The sequence below is a fragment of the Bufo gargarizans genome, chromosome 3, assembly GCF_014858855.1.
Source record: "Bufo gargarizans isolate SCDJY-AF-19 chromosome 3, ASM1485885v1, whole genome shotgun sequence".
In the NCBI taxonomy this organism is placed as follows: Eukaryota; Metazoa; Chordata; class Amphibia; order Anura; family Bufonidae; genus Bufo; species Bufo gargarizans.
Window position 1 is genome coordinate 148818917 of NC_058082.1, and position 17889 is coordinate 148836805.

The window sequence follows — 17889 nt, forward strand, 5'->3', positions numbered from 1 at the left end:
TATCTTATGAAATTAACTGTATTTATTACCTATTAGTAATAATTGACTTTAATCCAAATTTCAGGAAAATGTGATAAAAAAAAAGCCAAATTTCCTCTCGCTTTGTGGTAACAAATCAATTTTCACTGAACTGTCAGGGAAAAAATACCTCATCCATTTCTGGCCATCTTATTTGAAAATCTCACGTACGGTGATGTATAAGGTCACTATGCGAGCCAGTGTGATTACGTCATCACGTCTCAATCAAGATGGCCATGGTGGCCTCTACATGATCAAATGGATAAGGTATTTGCAATATTTTTTTTCCAGATTAACCTCTTGATCAGCGATGAACATGGCATCTGAGGGTTTCAATGACAGGGGGAGGTGTGATTTATTTATGAAATTCGGCAAAGCAGCCAAATTGAATTTTTTAATAACTTCACTCAACACTATCATCTATCCACAGGATCTAATTGTAGGGGGTTCTGACCACTAGGTCCCCGACTATGGTTTCTGAATGGAGCTGGGCTTGCCTAGACAGCGTTTCTTCATTCTTAGAGCAGTAAATGGAGAATTGGGCCAACATGTTCAATATTGCTCCATTTGGCAAGGCAACTTGTACACCCCTGATTCTCAGGATGATGGGGAGTCCAAGTGATTGGACTCCTGTGATATAATTTAAATACTTTTCACAGGATAAGCCAATTAAAATGATTATCCAACTATTTGTAACTGATGACCTATCCTCTGTATAGGTCATCAGCATCTGATATTGGGGGTGTGAGGCTGTGCCTAGACCACATAACTGATGTTCATGACATCACTGGCCTAGGGTAAGCATTAAGAAGGCCACAGCACTCACAGGAGTGCCAGGCCTTCTCAAAATGTTTATTGAGTCCCGGGTGTTAGACACCCAACAATCAGCTCTTAAGACTCTGGGTAGGTCATCAATTACAAATAGTCAGCTAGCCGCTTTAAGTTTCATGCACACAGTATCATGATACAGTACCAAAAATAGGTCTCCAAACAATCAGACATTTCATAACATATCCCTACAAATTATTTTGTCAGTGACATAATATTAATGGACCTTTCGAAAGATCCCATGTCTCATAAACACGCTCTTTCACCTAATCTCCAGATATGATTCTGCAAATTTGCTAAAACCCCCATGTCCTAATTAGGAAAAGCAATTTTCAGTTTAAATTAACGAAAAGAACACTTGCAACCTGTAATAATTCCCACTTGAAAATAATAATAATGTAAAAATTCTTTTTATCCAACCTATTTGTGGAAACCAAGTACAATACTGAACCACTGACTAATTAGCTGCACAAGTATCTATGTTAAGTGACATGCTGATCAACAGTTTTTAATTAGAGCAATAAACCCTTTCTGTATGTAATACGTTTAAAAAACTAAATGCCACAGTAAAATATACAGTGGTGACAAATCTACAAGAAAAGCCATATTTGCAATTTGTAATGTTCTAATGAAAGTTCAATAACTGCAGACAAATAATAAAAACAGCTTTCCGTAGTAATTGCAGATTCATTAGGCCTGTGATGATCAGAAACTTTAAGCCCTGGATGGTGAACACAGACAAATTTTGGAGTGAGCTTTTGTTCGTCCATAAGAATGGAACATGCCATATTTTCCTCAACATGACTGGTGGTCCATGTGAAAAATCACTTGAGAAGATACCCATTTAGTTGAATGGGTCAGTACTCAGTTGGGTTCGGTCCGTTGTAAACTCGGACAATACCTGGATGAGAAAAACATGTGTGTAATTAGCCTTAAAATGCTATTTGTATATGGGTTTTCTAGGAATTTAATACTAATGACTTATCCTCTAGATAGGTCATCAATATCTGGTCAGTAGGGACCGACTCCTGGTAACCTTGCCGATCAGCTGTTTGAAGAGGCCATGGCACTACAGAAAGTGCCAAAGCCTCTTCCTAGGCCAGTGATGTCACTTTCTTTGATAACATAGCCTAGGTAAAGCTCTGTCCCATCCAAGTGAATAGTTCATGGCTGCAATACCAAGCACAGCCGCTATGCAATGTACGGTGTTATGCTAAATTTGCTGTGGTGAACCAGCAACCTCCTAAAATAGCTGATCAGTAGGGGTAGCAGGTGTTGAACCCCCACCAGTCAGATATTGATTACCTATACTGAGGATAGGCCATCAAAATTGAACTCCCAGAAAACTTATTTTAACAGCTTGTTCACCTATGGGGGCACTTCTGGCAGACGTCCCAGCATAGACTGACCTGCAGAGGGAATCATACTGACCTGTTCCTTACTATTAGGTTCTGGCTTGCTCCCCCCACACTGCAGCTTTCAGGTCTCCCTGTGTCAAAATGCAGTTTGATTTGGGTCACATGGCTGCAGTGGCAATGTGTCCTCCATGCATCACATGACCCAGTGTTATGATGCATGGAGGCCACATCACCATTACAGCCAGTCATTGGCTGTGGCGTCCACATGACCTGCCTCAAACTGGATGCTGACATGGGGAGACCTGAGCGCTCCAGATGTATGGGGGAACAAAGGAGCCAGAACCTAGCAGAAGGCATCAGGTAATTATGATTCCCTACACAGGTCCAGCACACTCGGGGTTTGCTTGAAAAGACCTCAGGGGTCAAACAACCCCTTTAAGGCTAAAAGCTATACAATATATTTTTTTCAATGGTGCCAAGGCTGTTGCAGATTATTAATTATCATAATAATAGACTAAAAGACATACAATTTTGTCATAACAGAAACGGGAAATAAATCACTTTTTGTTCCGAACATTCACTTTTGAAGTTACAATATTAAGTAACTGGGATTTCCCTTCTTTTGGGTACAAAAGCCGAAGATTACATGAAATGACTCATTGCTACTATTCTATAACTACAATGTACCACTCTAAGTCGTTTAAAGGGGATTTCTTTCGGAATATAAATAACTCGGGCAGATATAATGCTTATGTTACAATATGGTCTCCAAGCACTGGATAAATGATTGATTTCTATGTCATGTCCCCTATTGCTCGTTAAGTAAGTCCAGCTTGCTGTTTGGAGAATATTTATATACAATTATTTTCTTTCACAATCTCAAAACCAATGTGTGGGGACAACAGTTAGACAAACGAAAGCAACATAAAGCAAACACATAGAGTGGAACAAAATTAAATGTAAGCGCGTGTTAATTTTATCCCTGTGAACATGAACATTTATGTTACACTGTACTGCGGGTCACATAAAGGGAATGTCTCATCAGGACATTTATGGTATATCAATAGGATATGCCATATATGTTTGGGAGATGTAAGTCCCACCTCTGGGACTCGCTCCAATCTTGTCTTCTCCATTCACTGTTATGGAACTTCCTAAAATTTTGATGTGTAGCTTGCTCTCCATTCAGGTCTGGGCTCCGTTCTTGAGGAGTGGGAGTGGGTGCCAGAGGTGGAACCAGCATCTATCAGACATATAAGGCATATCCTATTGATATCCATAAATGTCCAGATAGAAATACCCCTTTAAGGCCTTACAGGTGAGCCTTCATAAGAAAGCTTGTTCCTGATCAAGATGTGTAAAAGGACCATTGGTTCTATATTAGGTTCTATTTTTACTTAATTTTCCATCAAAAGGAGCCAAAATGAGTGCTAGGAGCATGCTCTGCAAAAAATATAAATTATTTAATTAATTATGTGCTTAAGTCCTAAAGAGAGGGGCATGAGATCTATACATTCAGAAGTGGCATGAGACAACATGCACTAGGGTAACAAAACATTAGTTTAACTGTGATGTCTTTCAATCTGAAACATGTAGCATTGCATTATTACTATTGCCAGTGACAAAATACCAACATCAGGCTGAGCAGCCTGATTACTCAGCAACTGCCTTAACCCATAGTCAGAACTGCTCCTTATCTTACATAAAGTGATTCAGGAAATAGAATTATATTAAAGGAACACTTCTGGAAAAACTAATGGTCCTAGTGCCGGACGGAGGGTAGTACAGAATGAATATGGCATGCATCTCCCCATCTAGATCTGCACTATGCATAGCACAGTGCTCCAATATTCTCCACCACCAAAATATTGCACACAAGTAATCCTTGATAAAAATAAATAAATTAGCATTGACTATTATTTTATCAGTTATGCTGCTTAAATAATCTCTTTGCCCATGGCCAAACTAGGGATGAGTGAATTGATTTGTCTGATTATCAAGAGTTCTTGAAGAAGTGCCCACCTGCCTATTGACTGACAGCGCTGAACATCTTTACCAGCCTTGACAATTTTGCACCTGCGCCACTACTCCAAGTAGCAGCACAAGGGCAGCGACAGACAGGTGGGTGCTTCTTCACTTATGAGGACAGCCCTCACAGGTGAAGAAGTCTTGCTAATGAGACAAGTCAATTCACTCATACCTAGTTTGACCATAGACAAATCATTCTCCTTCTTCTGTGGACATCTAACACATCTATATAAACTCTTTTTTAGCTACCCAACAGTACTTTTGCAGCTTTCTAGGCTGCTTATAGGTGCCTACAAGAGATACCTTAGCTGGCAGATCCTCTGGGCATATAGACACTTTAACCTCTATAAATAAGCTTGAGTGGTGTGTGGCTAAAGTATCCAGCATTTCACATAGATTTGCACATAAGAAACATTACATTTAGATTAGTATATATGAAATGAGCCTATAAAAGAGCATCAACACAGCTATTACTATTTTTAATCAGGATGACCAATCATTGATATTTTGTACATGGATACTGATGTACAGTATTTGGTCAGAAACCACCATAAAAAGTTTGCTTACCAATTTGTCCAACCTCATGCACGTCAACAGGCCAATATAAAATACCATAAAAAAACATAGTCCATGGACAAGAGTGACCTTGTTTTTTGAAAAATTATTGCATTTTTCATTTTATAAGACACACATATAAATATGTCTTATAAAGCAAATACTAATAAGAGCTTTCTTTATGGAAGCGCTCATTAGTACAGTAGGACTGGAGAGCAGTGAGTAGTGTTGCTAGTGCTGGTATTACTCGCCACTCACCAGCATACAGTGTCAGGACCCCTAACCAGCATACAGTGTCAGGACCAACGTCAGGTTACAGTGCAGCACAGCAGGAACAGCATTCTGGATCTCCCAAGTGGTGGCACCATCCAGACCAGGAGAGGTAAGTTGTTTTATATTTTTTTGTCTGATCTGAGGTCTGATGAAGATTGGGGCTCTGATCTATGGTCTCATGAAGATTGGGAGTCTGATGAAGATTGGGGGTCTGATTTGAGGTCTGATAAATTTTTTATTCTTATTTTCCTACAGCAGATGTGGTATGGTGCCACATTTTTCAATCCCTAAGACGCATCGTCTTAGGGATTGAAAAATCTGGCAGTTCTTTTTTCTAATCTCTACCAGTTTAGGCACACTGAAATATTAATGTCCCCAACACAATTTGCATTCCTACCTAGTGGAGGGTCTTTTTAAATACTGGAATAATTAACTATTGCTTTAGAAAAATACATTTACAGTATAAAGCATCCACACAATACAGCATCCAAAGATGAAACAACCATGAGGACACACTAATGGATCTGAAAAGTCTATTGAGCTTGGAAGCAATCTTCTGCCACAAAGCAATTAAAAATGGACTTTACATGTATGAAATCATTTCCTCTGCCCTGCCCAAGGAAACTTAGTCTAACACTGTAACTTTGATAAGAAAGTCAGCACTATTAGAATTGTAAACTTTAGCGTTTCTGACGTAGCTTTTTTAAAATAAATTTACTTTACTACACTGTAAATATACGACTCCTTCTTTTTCAATGCATACTGTGGATTTATCTGATTCTCCAGCAGCTTCAATTTAATCCTTCACAGGCAAATTATTTCTTGCTTTGTATTTCTAGAACACATATTAAATTGCTCTTTCACAAGTAATATCCACAGCATTTGTCTGGTGGACTGGGTCATGTGATTTTTACAGCTTAGAGTATTCTATGCAATGTGATTATTTCACGCTGCCTTATTTCACTTTTTTGCTGTTATTTTTATTGGTAAATTATTTTTAGTACTCATCCATCCTTGAAATTTCTACAATTTCTCTCCTAATCCCTAATGAGCGACAAACATTAATGAAACTTCCTGACAAAAGAGAACAAACAATGCAAGTTATTATATTTATCAGAAAAAAAATAAAAAATCTTGTGATCTAGATTTTTATTCAGTGCCTGAAGCTGCATGATGATATATACGACACCTGAGAAATATCTGAATGCTAGAATTAAATGGAATAGTTTGTTCATCAATATGTGGTCAGGGAAATGATACTTACATTTCAGTCATTGATATATTCCAGTGTATTACATGTAAATTGTCTTAGCTTTGGGGGGTACTGGTTCTCATTAAGAAGACTCAGCTGTGAATGAAGTCTTATTAGAAATGCTACACAGGTTAAAATGAGCAAATTAGCTCTCTCCTAGAAGAAAGAAAACTATCTCGGTAGTGTCATCTAATGCACATAGCCAATCTAGAAGTCAATGTCCAACCTAGACTCGCTTAAGAGTGGGACATGGACTTACAAGGTACGTTACACAGTAATTCTCTTCCTGGAAGAAATTACAGAACATGACCGTAGCTTCCCCAAGCACAAGTGGCTGTCCACAAGTGGCTTTCAAAAGCAGCAGTGACCAGCTGATTGCCTCTACAGTTGCATTATATAAGGGATTTTTCTTCTGATAAAACAACCCCCTATAAGAATTAGGCCACAAACTAACCATCTTAATTTTTCTAAGATGTGCTGGAGGTATTCTAAAGTTCATGGACTACTTTTACCCATGAAGTAGCCAGTGAAGAAGAACCAATCTTTAGAACTTCTACTCACTTCTAACTCCCAAGCTGTAAATCACTAGGAACTTGTTTGATCATTCCATATATCTATACCTTTATATACACTAGAATTTTAGGCCATGTTCAGACATGGCATATTTGTTCTGGATTTTGGTTTCAGTTTCTGCAGTGACACGCTGAAACAAAGTTCTAGGCCAGTTATATGGAGTTTCACAATAGCCTATTTACATTTAGTAGGACAAGTATCCATCATGTACCATATATATTCCAGCTTCTGCAGTGGGTTTCATCCTTTGCAGTCTAAAGGGCAAAATCTGCACAAGTCACAGTAAGGGTAGGTTCACACAGAGGTTTTTTGGAGGAGGATTTGAGGCAGATTTTCCTGCAGGCTTTACAGCCAAAGAAATAAGTGGATCAAATGGGAAGAAATATAAGTAATTCCATTATATTGCTCATGCTTTTCAAATCTACTGGCTTGGGCTGAAAAACCTGCAGAAAAATCTGCTTCAAAACCTCCTCTTAAAAAGTCTGAGTGAACCTACCCCAACAACCATGGAAAAGTCTGTAGCTGCAATGGAAATGTGACTCTATTATCTGCTTGTATTTCACTGATCTCACAAAAGGGAAAAAATATATTTCTCGGAAAAGGTTTTACTTTTCAGGTCTGCGGATTCATGCCCTAATATTGTATGTTTTGAGTATTAAATATCCCAGGCGTGAGTACTGAAGGATGGACTTATTCGGCTGTTCCCTATTGTAACTTCATAACCAATCACAATTTATATTCTAAAGGGACTCACCCTTGTCCTACATATATCTGATTTCTATTCTTGTTGGATCATATAAGAAAGAACATAAAATGTATAGATATAGACATGACGCTCAAACTAACAACAATGTAATGTGCATTATGCCATAAATAGCGCAGCGCAGGACTCCCACAACTTTCAGATTACAAACCAGGATACTCAAGTGCCCTGATATTCCTTCATGAATAAAATGTCCCCCCACTTAGAAACTGCATGATGTAAAACATTTATAACAAATTATTGCTAACAGCCTGCTAATTTGGGCTTGTCAGGGATAGGAACGATGGGCAGGTATTCAAGATTTCTGAATATAGGGCATCACTCTGCTGGGTGACCACCATTGCTGCATTATTTAATAGGAATTGTATTGTGCGTGCGCATATAAATAACCCAGAGATCAGACTGGTTTATTCTTAATTCATAGTTGCTAACACAAAATATAAGAAAGGTTATAGTACATGAAGTCATCCACGTGAGATGAACTTAAATGTTACATGAAAGTAAATAATTTCTTATTCTTTATGAACTTATCATTCGTATGTGATTCTGTCCTTTTAAAGATAGGTATTTTTATGATAAATTCTCTTTAAAGGTTGGACTTCTGTCAAGTGTGAAAAATGCATTGATGCATTTGTGCAAGATGGGCACATCTAATACATATTAAGTAACCGAAATACCTTGCCTCATCTACTAAAAAATGAATTCAAAAGAATTTAATATTTTGAACATAGACATCCTGAATTTCTTGCAAATATAATTGGGAAAAGGTCTGAGTCTGAATAATCTTGGCAGAACTTGCAGAGTGATGACCTTGGGGTTCAAATATTAGCTGTGTCTGTACTGTTTTAGAAGCTATTGCATTAGATCAACGTGCTTGAGTATTTATTAAAGTCATGATGAAAGCTAATCCATGAAATAGAGATTTAATATTACACATTGGAACTCAAATTGCTGCTGGAATCGTTGCACGTTAAACCAAGTCCTGAAGTTCCAATACTTTAAGTGAAGACAAATATAGCCTTGAGTGAAGTGGAAAATGTTTCATGGAGTTCTAACAGCAGATCTGTTGAATTATTTTTCTCAAAACCCCCTAAAAATGTACCCATAAATTAACAATATTGACAACTGGGTCTACCCTGAGTACACATCTTATGTTGTTATATTTTCACTTCGATAGAAGAGTGTAGTTCTTCAAAGCTTGGGAACAAGATCTATAGACTGTGTTTATACCTCCCTAAATTGCTGCTTTTCTTTCTATTCATAAACGAGTTTCAAGTGTATTAGAATTAGAGAAAATGGATAAAGCCCCCTTGCATAGGTATCTCATCCCAATGTACCCGAATAATTGCTGGAACTGTGGGGTTGATAGGAGTACCTATCTCCACATGTGGTGGTTCTGATCAATTATTGTGCCTTTCTGGAAAGATCTCCTTGAGCTTACCCAAAAAATATATATAGCACTTCTCTTTAATTGGAGGCAGAGACCAATTAGTTTCCTACCTCTTCTCAAGAATATCTCCCTCTAGGGGACTGGCCCTGGCCAGACACCTTCAGGCCATGACACATTTGGAGGTTGCATCAGCTGCCAACTGTTGTGGAATGGACATACAGATTAGACCAAATATATTGTCTAGAGCTAGCTCACAGGGAAGGTTACTAAATTTGATTCTATATGGCCAGCATGGACCCAATACAGAGACTTCAAACACCTCCTGGATACACGTTCTTTTCTCTTTCATTTCTTTTTCATTACTTGTTCTCTATTAATTAATATACTGAGTATGGTTGAAGCAGATGGAATCAACTCATATTACTTCCCCTCTCCCCCTTTCCCACTTTTACCCTCCATTTTTTCTTCCCTTTGTGGTTTCCCCATGGTTTCTTATGAGTACTTTGATTTGATTATTCCTAGTGTAAAAGGGGTTATGTGACTTTGATATCAACATTTGATCGGTGGGGGTCAGGACCCCCACCCATCAGCTGTTTGAGACCTACGACTTTTTGATCACTGTAATAAAAAATTTTAGGGGGACAAGAAGACAAAAATAAATAAATGGTGAATCACATGTTTTTATCTATTTTTTTCCATTATGGCATACAAATATTTTTATACTTTAATAGTGCAGACATTTTTGGATGCAGCAATACCAGTTATTTTATTTTTTGTTATTTATTTTTATATGTGAAATTGGAAATGGTTGGTGATTTCAATTTTGATATATTTTTTAAAACTTTTAGTCCCCCTAAGGGGCTAGAACCTGTGTTCTTATGATCACTTGTCCCCTAGACCATAATAGTATACTATTATGACCTAGGGGATTCTGATACTCTGCCTGCTTAACTGTGCCTCATGCACAGCTTTACAATCAGTTTATCATAACAGGCCTGAGAACCTTCAGAAGGCCCCAGACTGCCATGGTAACCGATCAGAGCCCTGCAATTTTAATCTAAGGGTTCTGATTTGAAGCCCTTTGCGTAACTACACAGATGCCACAATGGCTATTGACTGCAGTATTTGAGGGGTTAAATGACTGGGTTCGGTGTCACTGCCAATCCTCATCATTGTGGCATGGTGATGGCTTATTATACAGCTGGCACCTGCCATGTATGAACCAGGCTCAGCACAGCAGCCCTCTCCATACAAACCCTTACACATTATTATATACATGATAATGCATGAAGGAGTTAAGTAACTGTTCACTGACTATTGTTAAAATTTACATTAATTTTGGCTGGCCTAGCCAATTATGGCCTGTCCGACACACCACCTAATGTGTGTTTCTGTCTCCCAATTTTCCTTGATGGCGGATGTCGGGTGAAAAAAAGGATGGGAAATCTGAATTTCTCCAGAGGTGTCTTACAGTGGCTTACTTCAAACATAGGCACTCTTGGCCAAGCGAGCATTGAAAGTGAGTGGCAAGCTTTAGGTTTGGTTTGCATTGTGTTTAGTCACTACATCTTATATACATAAAAACATACAGTACACTTTGTGCTATACATTTTTTGTCAGTAGGAGTCAATAGCACAAATATACAAATACATAAGAAGACAGCACGCATCTGGAGCATAAGACTAGTGGAGGGCTTTATGCTTTCCCGCAGAAGGTGATGAATGGCCATAAATTGAACCTAGCCCACAAAGACTAAAAGTGCTATTTGGGGAGAAACTCATATATGACCGGAAGAATTATATAATACTTAAGGGTCAGAATGTGAAAATGATACATCTTGGAAATACCGTACTGTAAACTTGAGCAATCTCAGGCACATTAAATTTTCAACATTTTCAACATTCACGCGACTGATCATAATGTAATCATTGACTCTACATTTGATTTTAATTTAGGGCTAAATGCTTTGCAAATATGCAAATATGCAAATATGTATATTTTAGTTTAGTGTAGGATCTTCATGCAAACACTAATGGTATCCATATATCTTAAAGAACCTTTGATGAAGCATAATTCCCTAATTGTAATGCCAGAGGAAAAATGTTAAATTATGGATGGAAGCCATGTAAATTGGGCCATTATTTATCGATGAAATATTTAGTGTAACTGGTTACCGCTGCAATTTCTGAAATAAGAGATTGGGTTTCAAATACAAACACTAGAAGCACTACAGATGCTGGATGACCCTGATATTCTGAGCTGTCATTGGTAATGCGAATGTTTACACTAAAATAAAGAAAAAAAGCATTTATTTGTGCACAGAAGATGTGGAATTGAATGACCCACCTGCATTTCTTGTGCACAATAATAAAGTGCCAATTTAAATATTTATGTGCCATAGTAATTGTGGATTTTTAGAAAGCCAAGGCTGTAGACTGGCCTTGTATGTGAAATATTTATTTTGTATTTTACCTATGCACTTGACCTCTAGCTCTCACTAATAAACAATGGATGAAGCTTGCCATACATGAGGAATTTGCTTATTGATGTTTTAAATAGAAGGCTACATTCTCAACAGCAGCACAGCTAGTCAGCTTTGAATGCCAATACACTTCCAGCTAAGGAACAGGATTTTCCTAGGCAGAGAGAGATGATCATTTGCTTGTGTTTATCTATCTATTTATTTAGTTATTTTTATTCCTTTTATTTCATACATTATAAAATATATAACTTATTTTATAATGTATATAATATATATGTTATATTATAAAAAATTATACCCAGGAGCAACTCATATATTCATACACTGGTTCTTACATTGCCCATGTTTGTTTCTTAAATTTTGATTAAAGGTCCTTACACATATGAATTTTCTTACTAGAAACTAATGTCAGAATAAGCATGAGCATTTTTTTGGCACCTGTTTTTTTTTTTAAAGTGTGGTTGCTTGGATGTTTTTTCGGTCTTTTTCGCATACAGTACGATCTTGTATTGACCAGTTTTTTGGTGCAGAAAAGCAAAGCAAATTTTGGTGCAAAAGCTGTTTTGTGATAAAATTGGCAACTTTTTAGCTATTTCTGCCACTTTTGCCACTTTTTGAAAAGTGTGAGGGGTGAGAGTGGGAGAAGGTGGGTCGTCATTTGTCAATAGGCGCAACAGAAAACTGGAGCACGTTACACCAAAAATCTACTTCAGCTCCTGGCTGGAGTAAGGTTCTGGCGCACAGAAACCAGAAGGTGCACCTCTTAACACATTGGTTGGATCTTCAGCAGGATTTTAGTAAATTACCTCCTTTGTGTTTTACCATTAGTGTTTTCTTCATGGTGTTTTTTCCACTAAGACTCCACCTAATGAATAATAATGGCAGTACCAAAAAAATACTTGTATTTTTTCAATCCCACAGACCTTCAGCTAACATCTATAGCTGACAATTTTACTGCAAAAAAATGCACCAAAACTTAAAAAAAAAATACAACTAATAATGCAAAAGTGCACAAAGACACAACTTAAAAAAATTGTTAATTAATAAATCAATATAGAAAGAGCAATGACGTGATGATGATTTCAATCTCCGGCTGAGGAAGTCACCTTGTAAGTCTATGCAGTGCACTGCATATTGTGATCTGCAATGTAAGTAATGGAAAATATGACTCATTTAGGCACCCTCTTAGCTGGCCTCCAATCATAACAGATTGATGTGATTTTGTATAGTATGCAGTCACTGATGGTAGAGGTAGGTTCACACTGCGTTCAGGCATTGCAGTATTATTTCAAATGTTCTGTCGAATGTGTGCCCAAGGTGTATTGGACAGCATACCTACATAGTTGCATACATACACTACTCATTTCAAATACAGCAGTAGTTCAGCTGTGCTTTTCTACAGTTAGGGCTAATGCACATGACCATATGTATTTCGCGGTCCGCTAAGCACGGATACGCAAAAAATACAGATGTGCATTCCGTATTTTGTGGAATTGAACAGCTGTCCCCTAATAGAACAGTCCTATCCGTGTCCGTTATGCGGACAATAGGACATGTTCTATTTTTTTACGTAATGGACATACAGAAAATGAATGCACGTGCAGTAACTTCCGTTTTTTTAGCGGACCCATTGAAATGAATGGTTTTGTATACAGCCCGCAAAAAATACCCGGAACAGACACGGAAAGAAAATATGCTTGTGTGCATGAGCCCTTTAGGAAAGAATATACCAAGGTATCCCAACGTATAAGGACGCTGTTTTGGCATACCTACGAGTAATGGTAGGATATAAGGACGCTACACATACTGTATATATCAGGATAATTTCCTAGCACATGCACTGAATGTTGACCCCCAAACAAGATAAAAGTAGACTAACAAATCACAAGCCATGACTGCTAACTGGCACGTATTTTAAAATGGCCATGGGTTTGCAGCATTATTACGTTATTTTTCAGCAGGAGGTTTCCTTCAAATTAGATAATTCTCTTACTAATTATTTAACTGATAACTGATAAGATATATGCCTGGATTCTACTTTCTTCTATATTGCTATTTTTACCTCCTGACACCTATTCCTGCTCATTTCTAGTGGTTTTAACATCTGTTTTTAATAACATACACAATATCCTTATCTATATCCACTGATTTAATTATGGTGCCCTGGTAATATGCACTGATTTAATTATATTACCTGCTAAATTGAAGTTGTTATAGCTTCTGCCATAGTATTTCTGTGTTTTACATACTGACTGCAATAGTTTGGAAGAAAGCTTATAATATTTTAAAATCTGCTAGCAAGTGAGCTCATACACATTTGTTTATGTCTTATGTTAAGCTTATTGGATAACGCAAGACATGAAATTGCAAGCAAAGGGGAATGTGCTGAGATATATATACGTAATGAGTGGAAATTGTGCAATGATATTAAGGTTTTAGTATGAGTACTTGTACGAGCAGAATGGTTTATAATAAAAAGGGTATGCGGTAGCCTCTCAAATATCTTATACCGAAATTTCAGGGCTGGTGTTAGACAGACCAGCATGTGACGGACACATCTCCCGAACCAACCGCAGCTCATCTAACCAAAATTCACAGCGGCATAGTGATTTTGGGTGCAGCCTGACCGTACTACACTGTATTCACACGATGATGGTCTAAGGTATCCTGTGCACGACAGATCCATGCATATTAAGCCTATAATATGGCATATAGGTCATGGCATTTGTGTCTTTGTACTATAGACCATAGGCATTCTGTTCAAAAGATAGACCATCGATATATTATTTTCTTTAGCATTAAATTAAAATAAATGAATGGCATTGCCTCAAATATAATAAACATGTTGTATGTTCATGAGCATCAAATCTGAAGCAAGTATAATAAGTATAGATACAAGACCCCAAAATGCTATTTTACATACTGTAGCTACTAGAATCAACTGTCTACTTGGTTGTCATGTCAACATTTGTCTTTTCTGTACTGTTTTTACGCCTGAAAGCAAGCAATTGTGTATTTGTAAAACTTTACCACTGTAGCTTTATACACGCAATTGTACTGTGAACAACTAATGTGTAAAACACAAATGAAAGTCTATGTTAACCTTCTGAAGCAATTTTTTTGGTGATTGCATGTTACAAATTTTTGTCTAAAAATCTTTTTTTTTTATTGGCCTTTAATAAAAATATTGAGCTGCTCTGTCACAAAGGATTAACAGTTTTTCTAGCTGTGTGACTGGTACTTTCACTTTCGCTTTAATAATCCTTATCTCTAGACTACTAGGAGGTCATAAACACTTATTTAAGCCACATTCTTATCAGTAAGATAAGGATTGAGCTTTGATGAGTGTTTATAAAATCCGAGAGCAGAGAAAAGGAGTCCGTCTGCTCCCTTGAATATTTTTTTTTTATAAAGAACAAGTTAAAAAATGATTTTTAGCTTGAAATGATTTTAATACAATAATAAATAAAAAATGTCCCCAATGGTGTACCATAGCCTTTAATCATTTATTTTACTAGATGTTTCTTTTACATTTTTTCAGTTTTTTTTTTTTTTACCAACAGAATTTACTGCTTTAGTGATAATGAATTTAAAATCTCAGACATACCAAGACAGCAAATCACTATACCTAACAAATGTCAACGAGGGGTTGTGTGCTACAAACAATATGGACAAATGCATTGCTGTGTAAAGCCAACAGCATTGAGTGTCCTTTTTATAAAAGTCATACTGTCACCTCTAAATATACACTAAACAATAAAGTTGACAGACCAGTAGAACTTCCATCTACCAATGAAATAAGTCCCAAAGTGTAGTGTATGTAACTAGTGTATCATCTAGTCAAGATGGGCAATGCTGTAAATAAAATTAGATAACGCCTCCGTACAGGTCTGGTGTCTGATTAGTAGGGATCGGACACCTGGGACCCCATGTGATTAGCTGTTTAAGAAGGCAGCAGCACTCCTGTGAGCACTGTCAACTTTTTGCAGCTTACCACAGGCCAGTAATATCACATTTATCTGTCATGTGGCCTAGGTGCAGCTCAGTCCCATTAAAGTGAATGGGGCTTAGCTGTGATACCCGGCACAGTGTACGGTACTGTGCTTGGTAAGCTGTGAAGAGGCAGCAGTGATCCCTGGAGTGCCACATTCTCCTCAAACGGCTGATTGGCTGGGGTAAAAAATAGTAAATAGGACAGCACTACTCACTATTATTGTAGCGATTCCAATATGTGGTGGTGCCTGCAGCGTTAAATCCTGGTTCCTAGGATTCCCGTAATAGACAATATAGAATAAGCCACGGCACTCCAGAGGGATTCCAATCGATTTCTTTATTACACCTTGTGCAGCAACGTTTCAACCTAATGGTCTTTATCAAGCTCCCCCTTTATCAAGCTAAAGAAATCGATTGGAATCCCTCCGGAGTGCCGTGGCTTATTCTATATTATTGATTGGCTGGGGTCCCAGTTGTCGATCAGATACTGATGACCTACCCTGATAATAGGTCATCAGTATAAAAGGAGAACTTTAAGCTGCATTGTGAATTGAGTAAGGGGCAGATGTGCCCAACCTCAACTTTCCTCAAATTCTGTCAACGACTCCAATTTCTCATGGCACAAATTCAATACACAATTATGACATTACAGCAAAACCTCTGACAGGCTGTAATTTACATCAGAAACATAATATGGCCACATATACAATGCATTCACAAAGTCTTCAGACCATTTAACTTTTTTTTAATTTTATCATGTTGTGGCCTTATGCTTAAAAAAAGTTTCCCCCATTGGTCTGCACTCAATACCCCATAATAAGATTGTGAAAAACAGAATTTTAGAAAAAAATTTAATTTTTTTTTAAAGGAAAATACCTAAAATTTCTCATGGGCATAAGTATTCAGACCCTTTGCTGTTCTGGCATTTCTTGATCATCTTTGAGATGTTTCTCTATCTTGACTGGAGTCCACCTGTGGTATATTCAGTTGACTGGACATGATTTGAAAAGACCATGGGGGTCATTTATTAAGACTGGCATTTTAGATGCCAGTCTTAATAACCCTGTGTGCTGACAGTAGGTCCGCTGAAGGTATGTAGAGTCTAGAGCCAGTCTAAATATATGCCAGCTTCCTTGCTGGCTTAAATTTAGAACATTTTCTACACCTAAAACAGGAGTAGAAAATGATAAATAAGCTGGGCGAATTTATGCTAGTAAATTACCCCTTATGTTAGATCAATAGCCAAGATATGAGGAGGAAAGAACTGCCTGTAGATATTAGAGACAGGATTGTCAGGACTGTAGAAGAAAACCGCGGCACTCCAATATCTTCAATATTTTCTTTTGTTTATTCCACAAAATTCACAACGTTTCGACCTACTGGTCTTTATCAAGCTCAGACTTATACAAATTATGTGCACATATATATAGTCTTCAGAGTGCTACCATTGGCTCATACTAGCTCCTCCTTTTACCATTAGTGCCTCCCTCTTTACATAAAAACATCCCATATCCAATAATCACATCCTCAAATGCAATTCAAATAATGAATTCAGCTTCTTACCCCATTCACAGGCATAGGGATCCGTCCATAGAGTGTACCTCAGGAGCTAATATGAACCAAGGGTAGCACTCTGAAGACTATATATGTGTGTACATAAGTTGTATAAGACTGAGCTTGATAAATACCAGTAGGTCGAAACGTTGTGAATTTGGTGGAATAAACTAAAGAAAATATTGAAGATATTGGAGTGCTGCGGTTTTCTTCTACAGTCCTGAAAATTAAGGGGTTCAAGTCCAGAACTCATCACTGCAGGCACCGCCATGGAATGGAATGACTGCTACAAGTCAGTGAGTAGTGCTGTCTTACTTCAAAATGTACTACATGCTAAAGACAGGATTGTGTGAGGGCACAGATCTGGGAAGGACACAAAATATTCTGTTGCACTGAAAATTCCTAAAAGCTCAGTGGCCTCCATAATTCTTAAATGGAAGAAGTTTGGAACAACCGGGGTTCTTCCTAGAGCTGGTTACCCCACCAAACTAAGTAATGGGGGAAATGGCCTGGGTAATAGAGGTGACCATGGTCACTCTGGCTGAGCTCCAGAGATCCTGTGTGCAGATGGAAGAAACTTCCAGAAGGTCAACCAAAGCTGATGCATCCACCAATCTGGGTTTTATGATAGAGTGGCCAGAAAGAAGTCACTCTTTAGTAAAAGACACATGAAAATTTACCTGGAGTTTGCAAAACAGCACCTAAAGGACTCTCAGACTGTGAGAAACAAGATTCTTTTGTCTGGTGAAACCAAGATTAAACTTTTTTTTTTCTCAATTCTAAGCATCACGCTTGGAGGAAACCAGGCACTGCCCAAAATCA

At 37.7% G+C, this 17889-nt stretch overlaps 1 protein-coding gene across 1 annotated transcript in view; it reads right to left on the reverse strand.

The window, feature by feature from the left end:
* Positions 1–1546: 1546 nt before the first annotated feature.
* PCDH9 (protocadherin 9) overlaps positions 1547–17889 on the reverse strand; it is a 67776-nt gene continuing 51433 nt past the window's right edge. Inside the window, exon 3 of the mRNA XM_044287803.1 lies at positions 1547–1747. Coding sequence (XP_044143738.1) covers positions 1691–1747 — 57 coding nt within the window. The 3' untranslated portion in view covers positions 1547–1690. The remainder of the gene's footprint in view (positions 1748–17889) is intronic.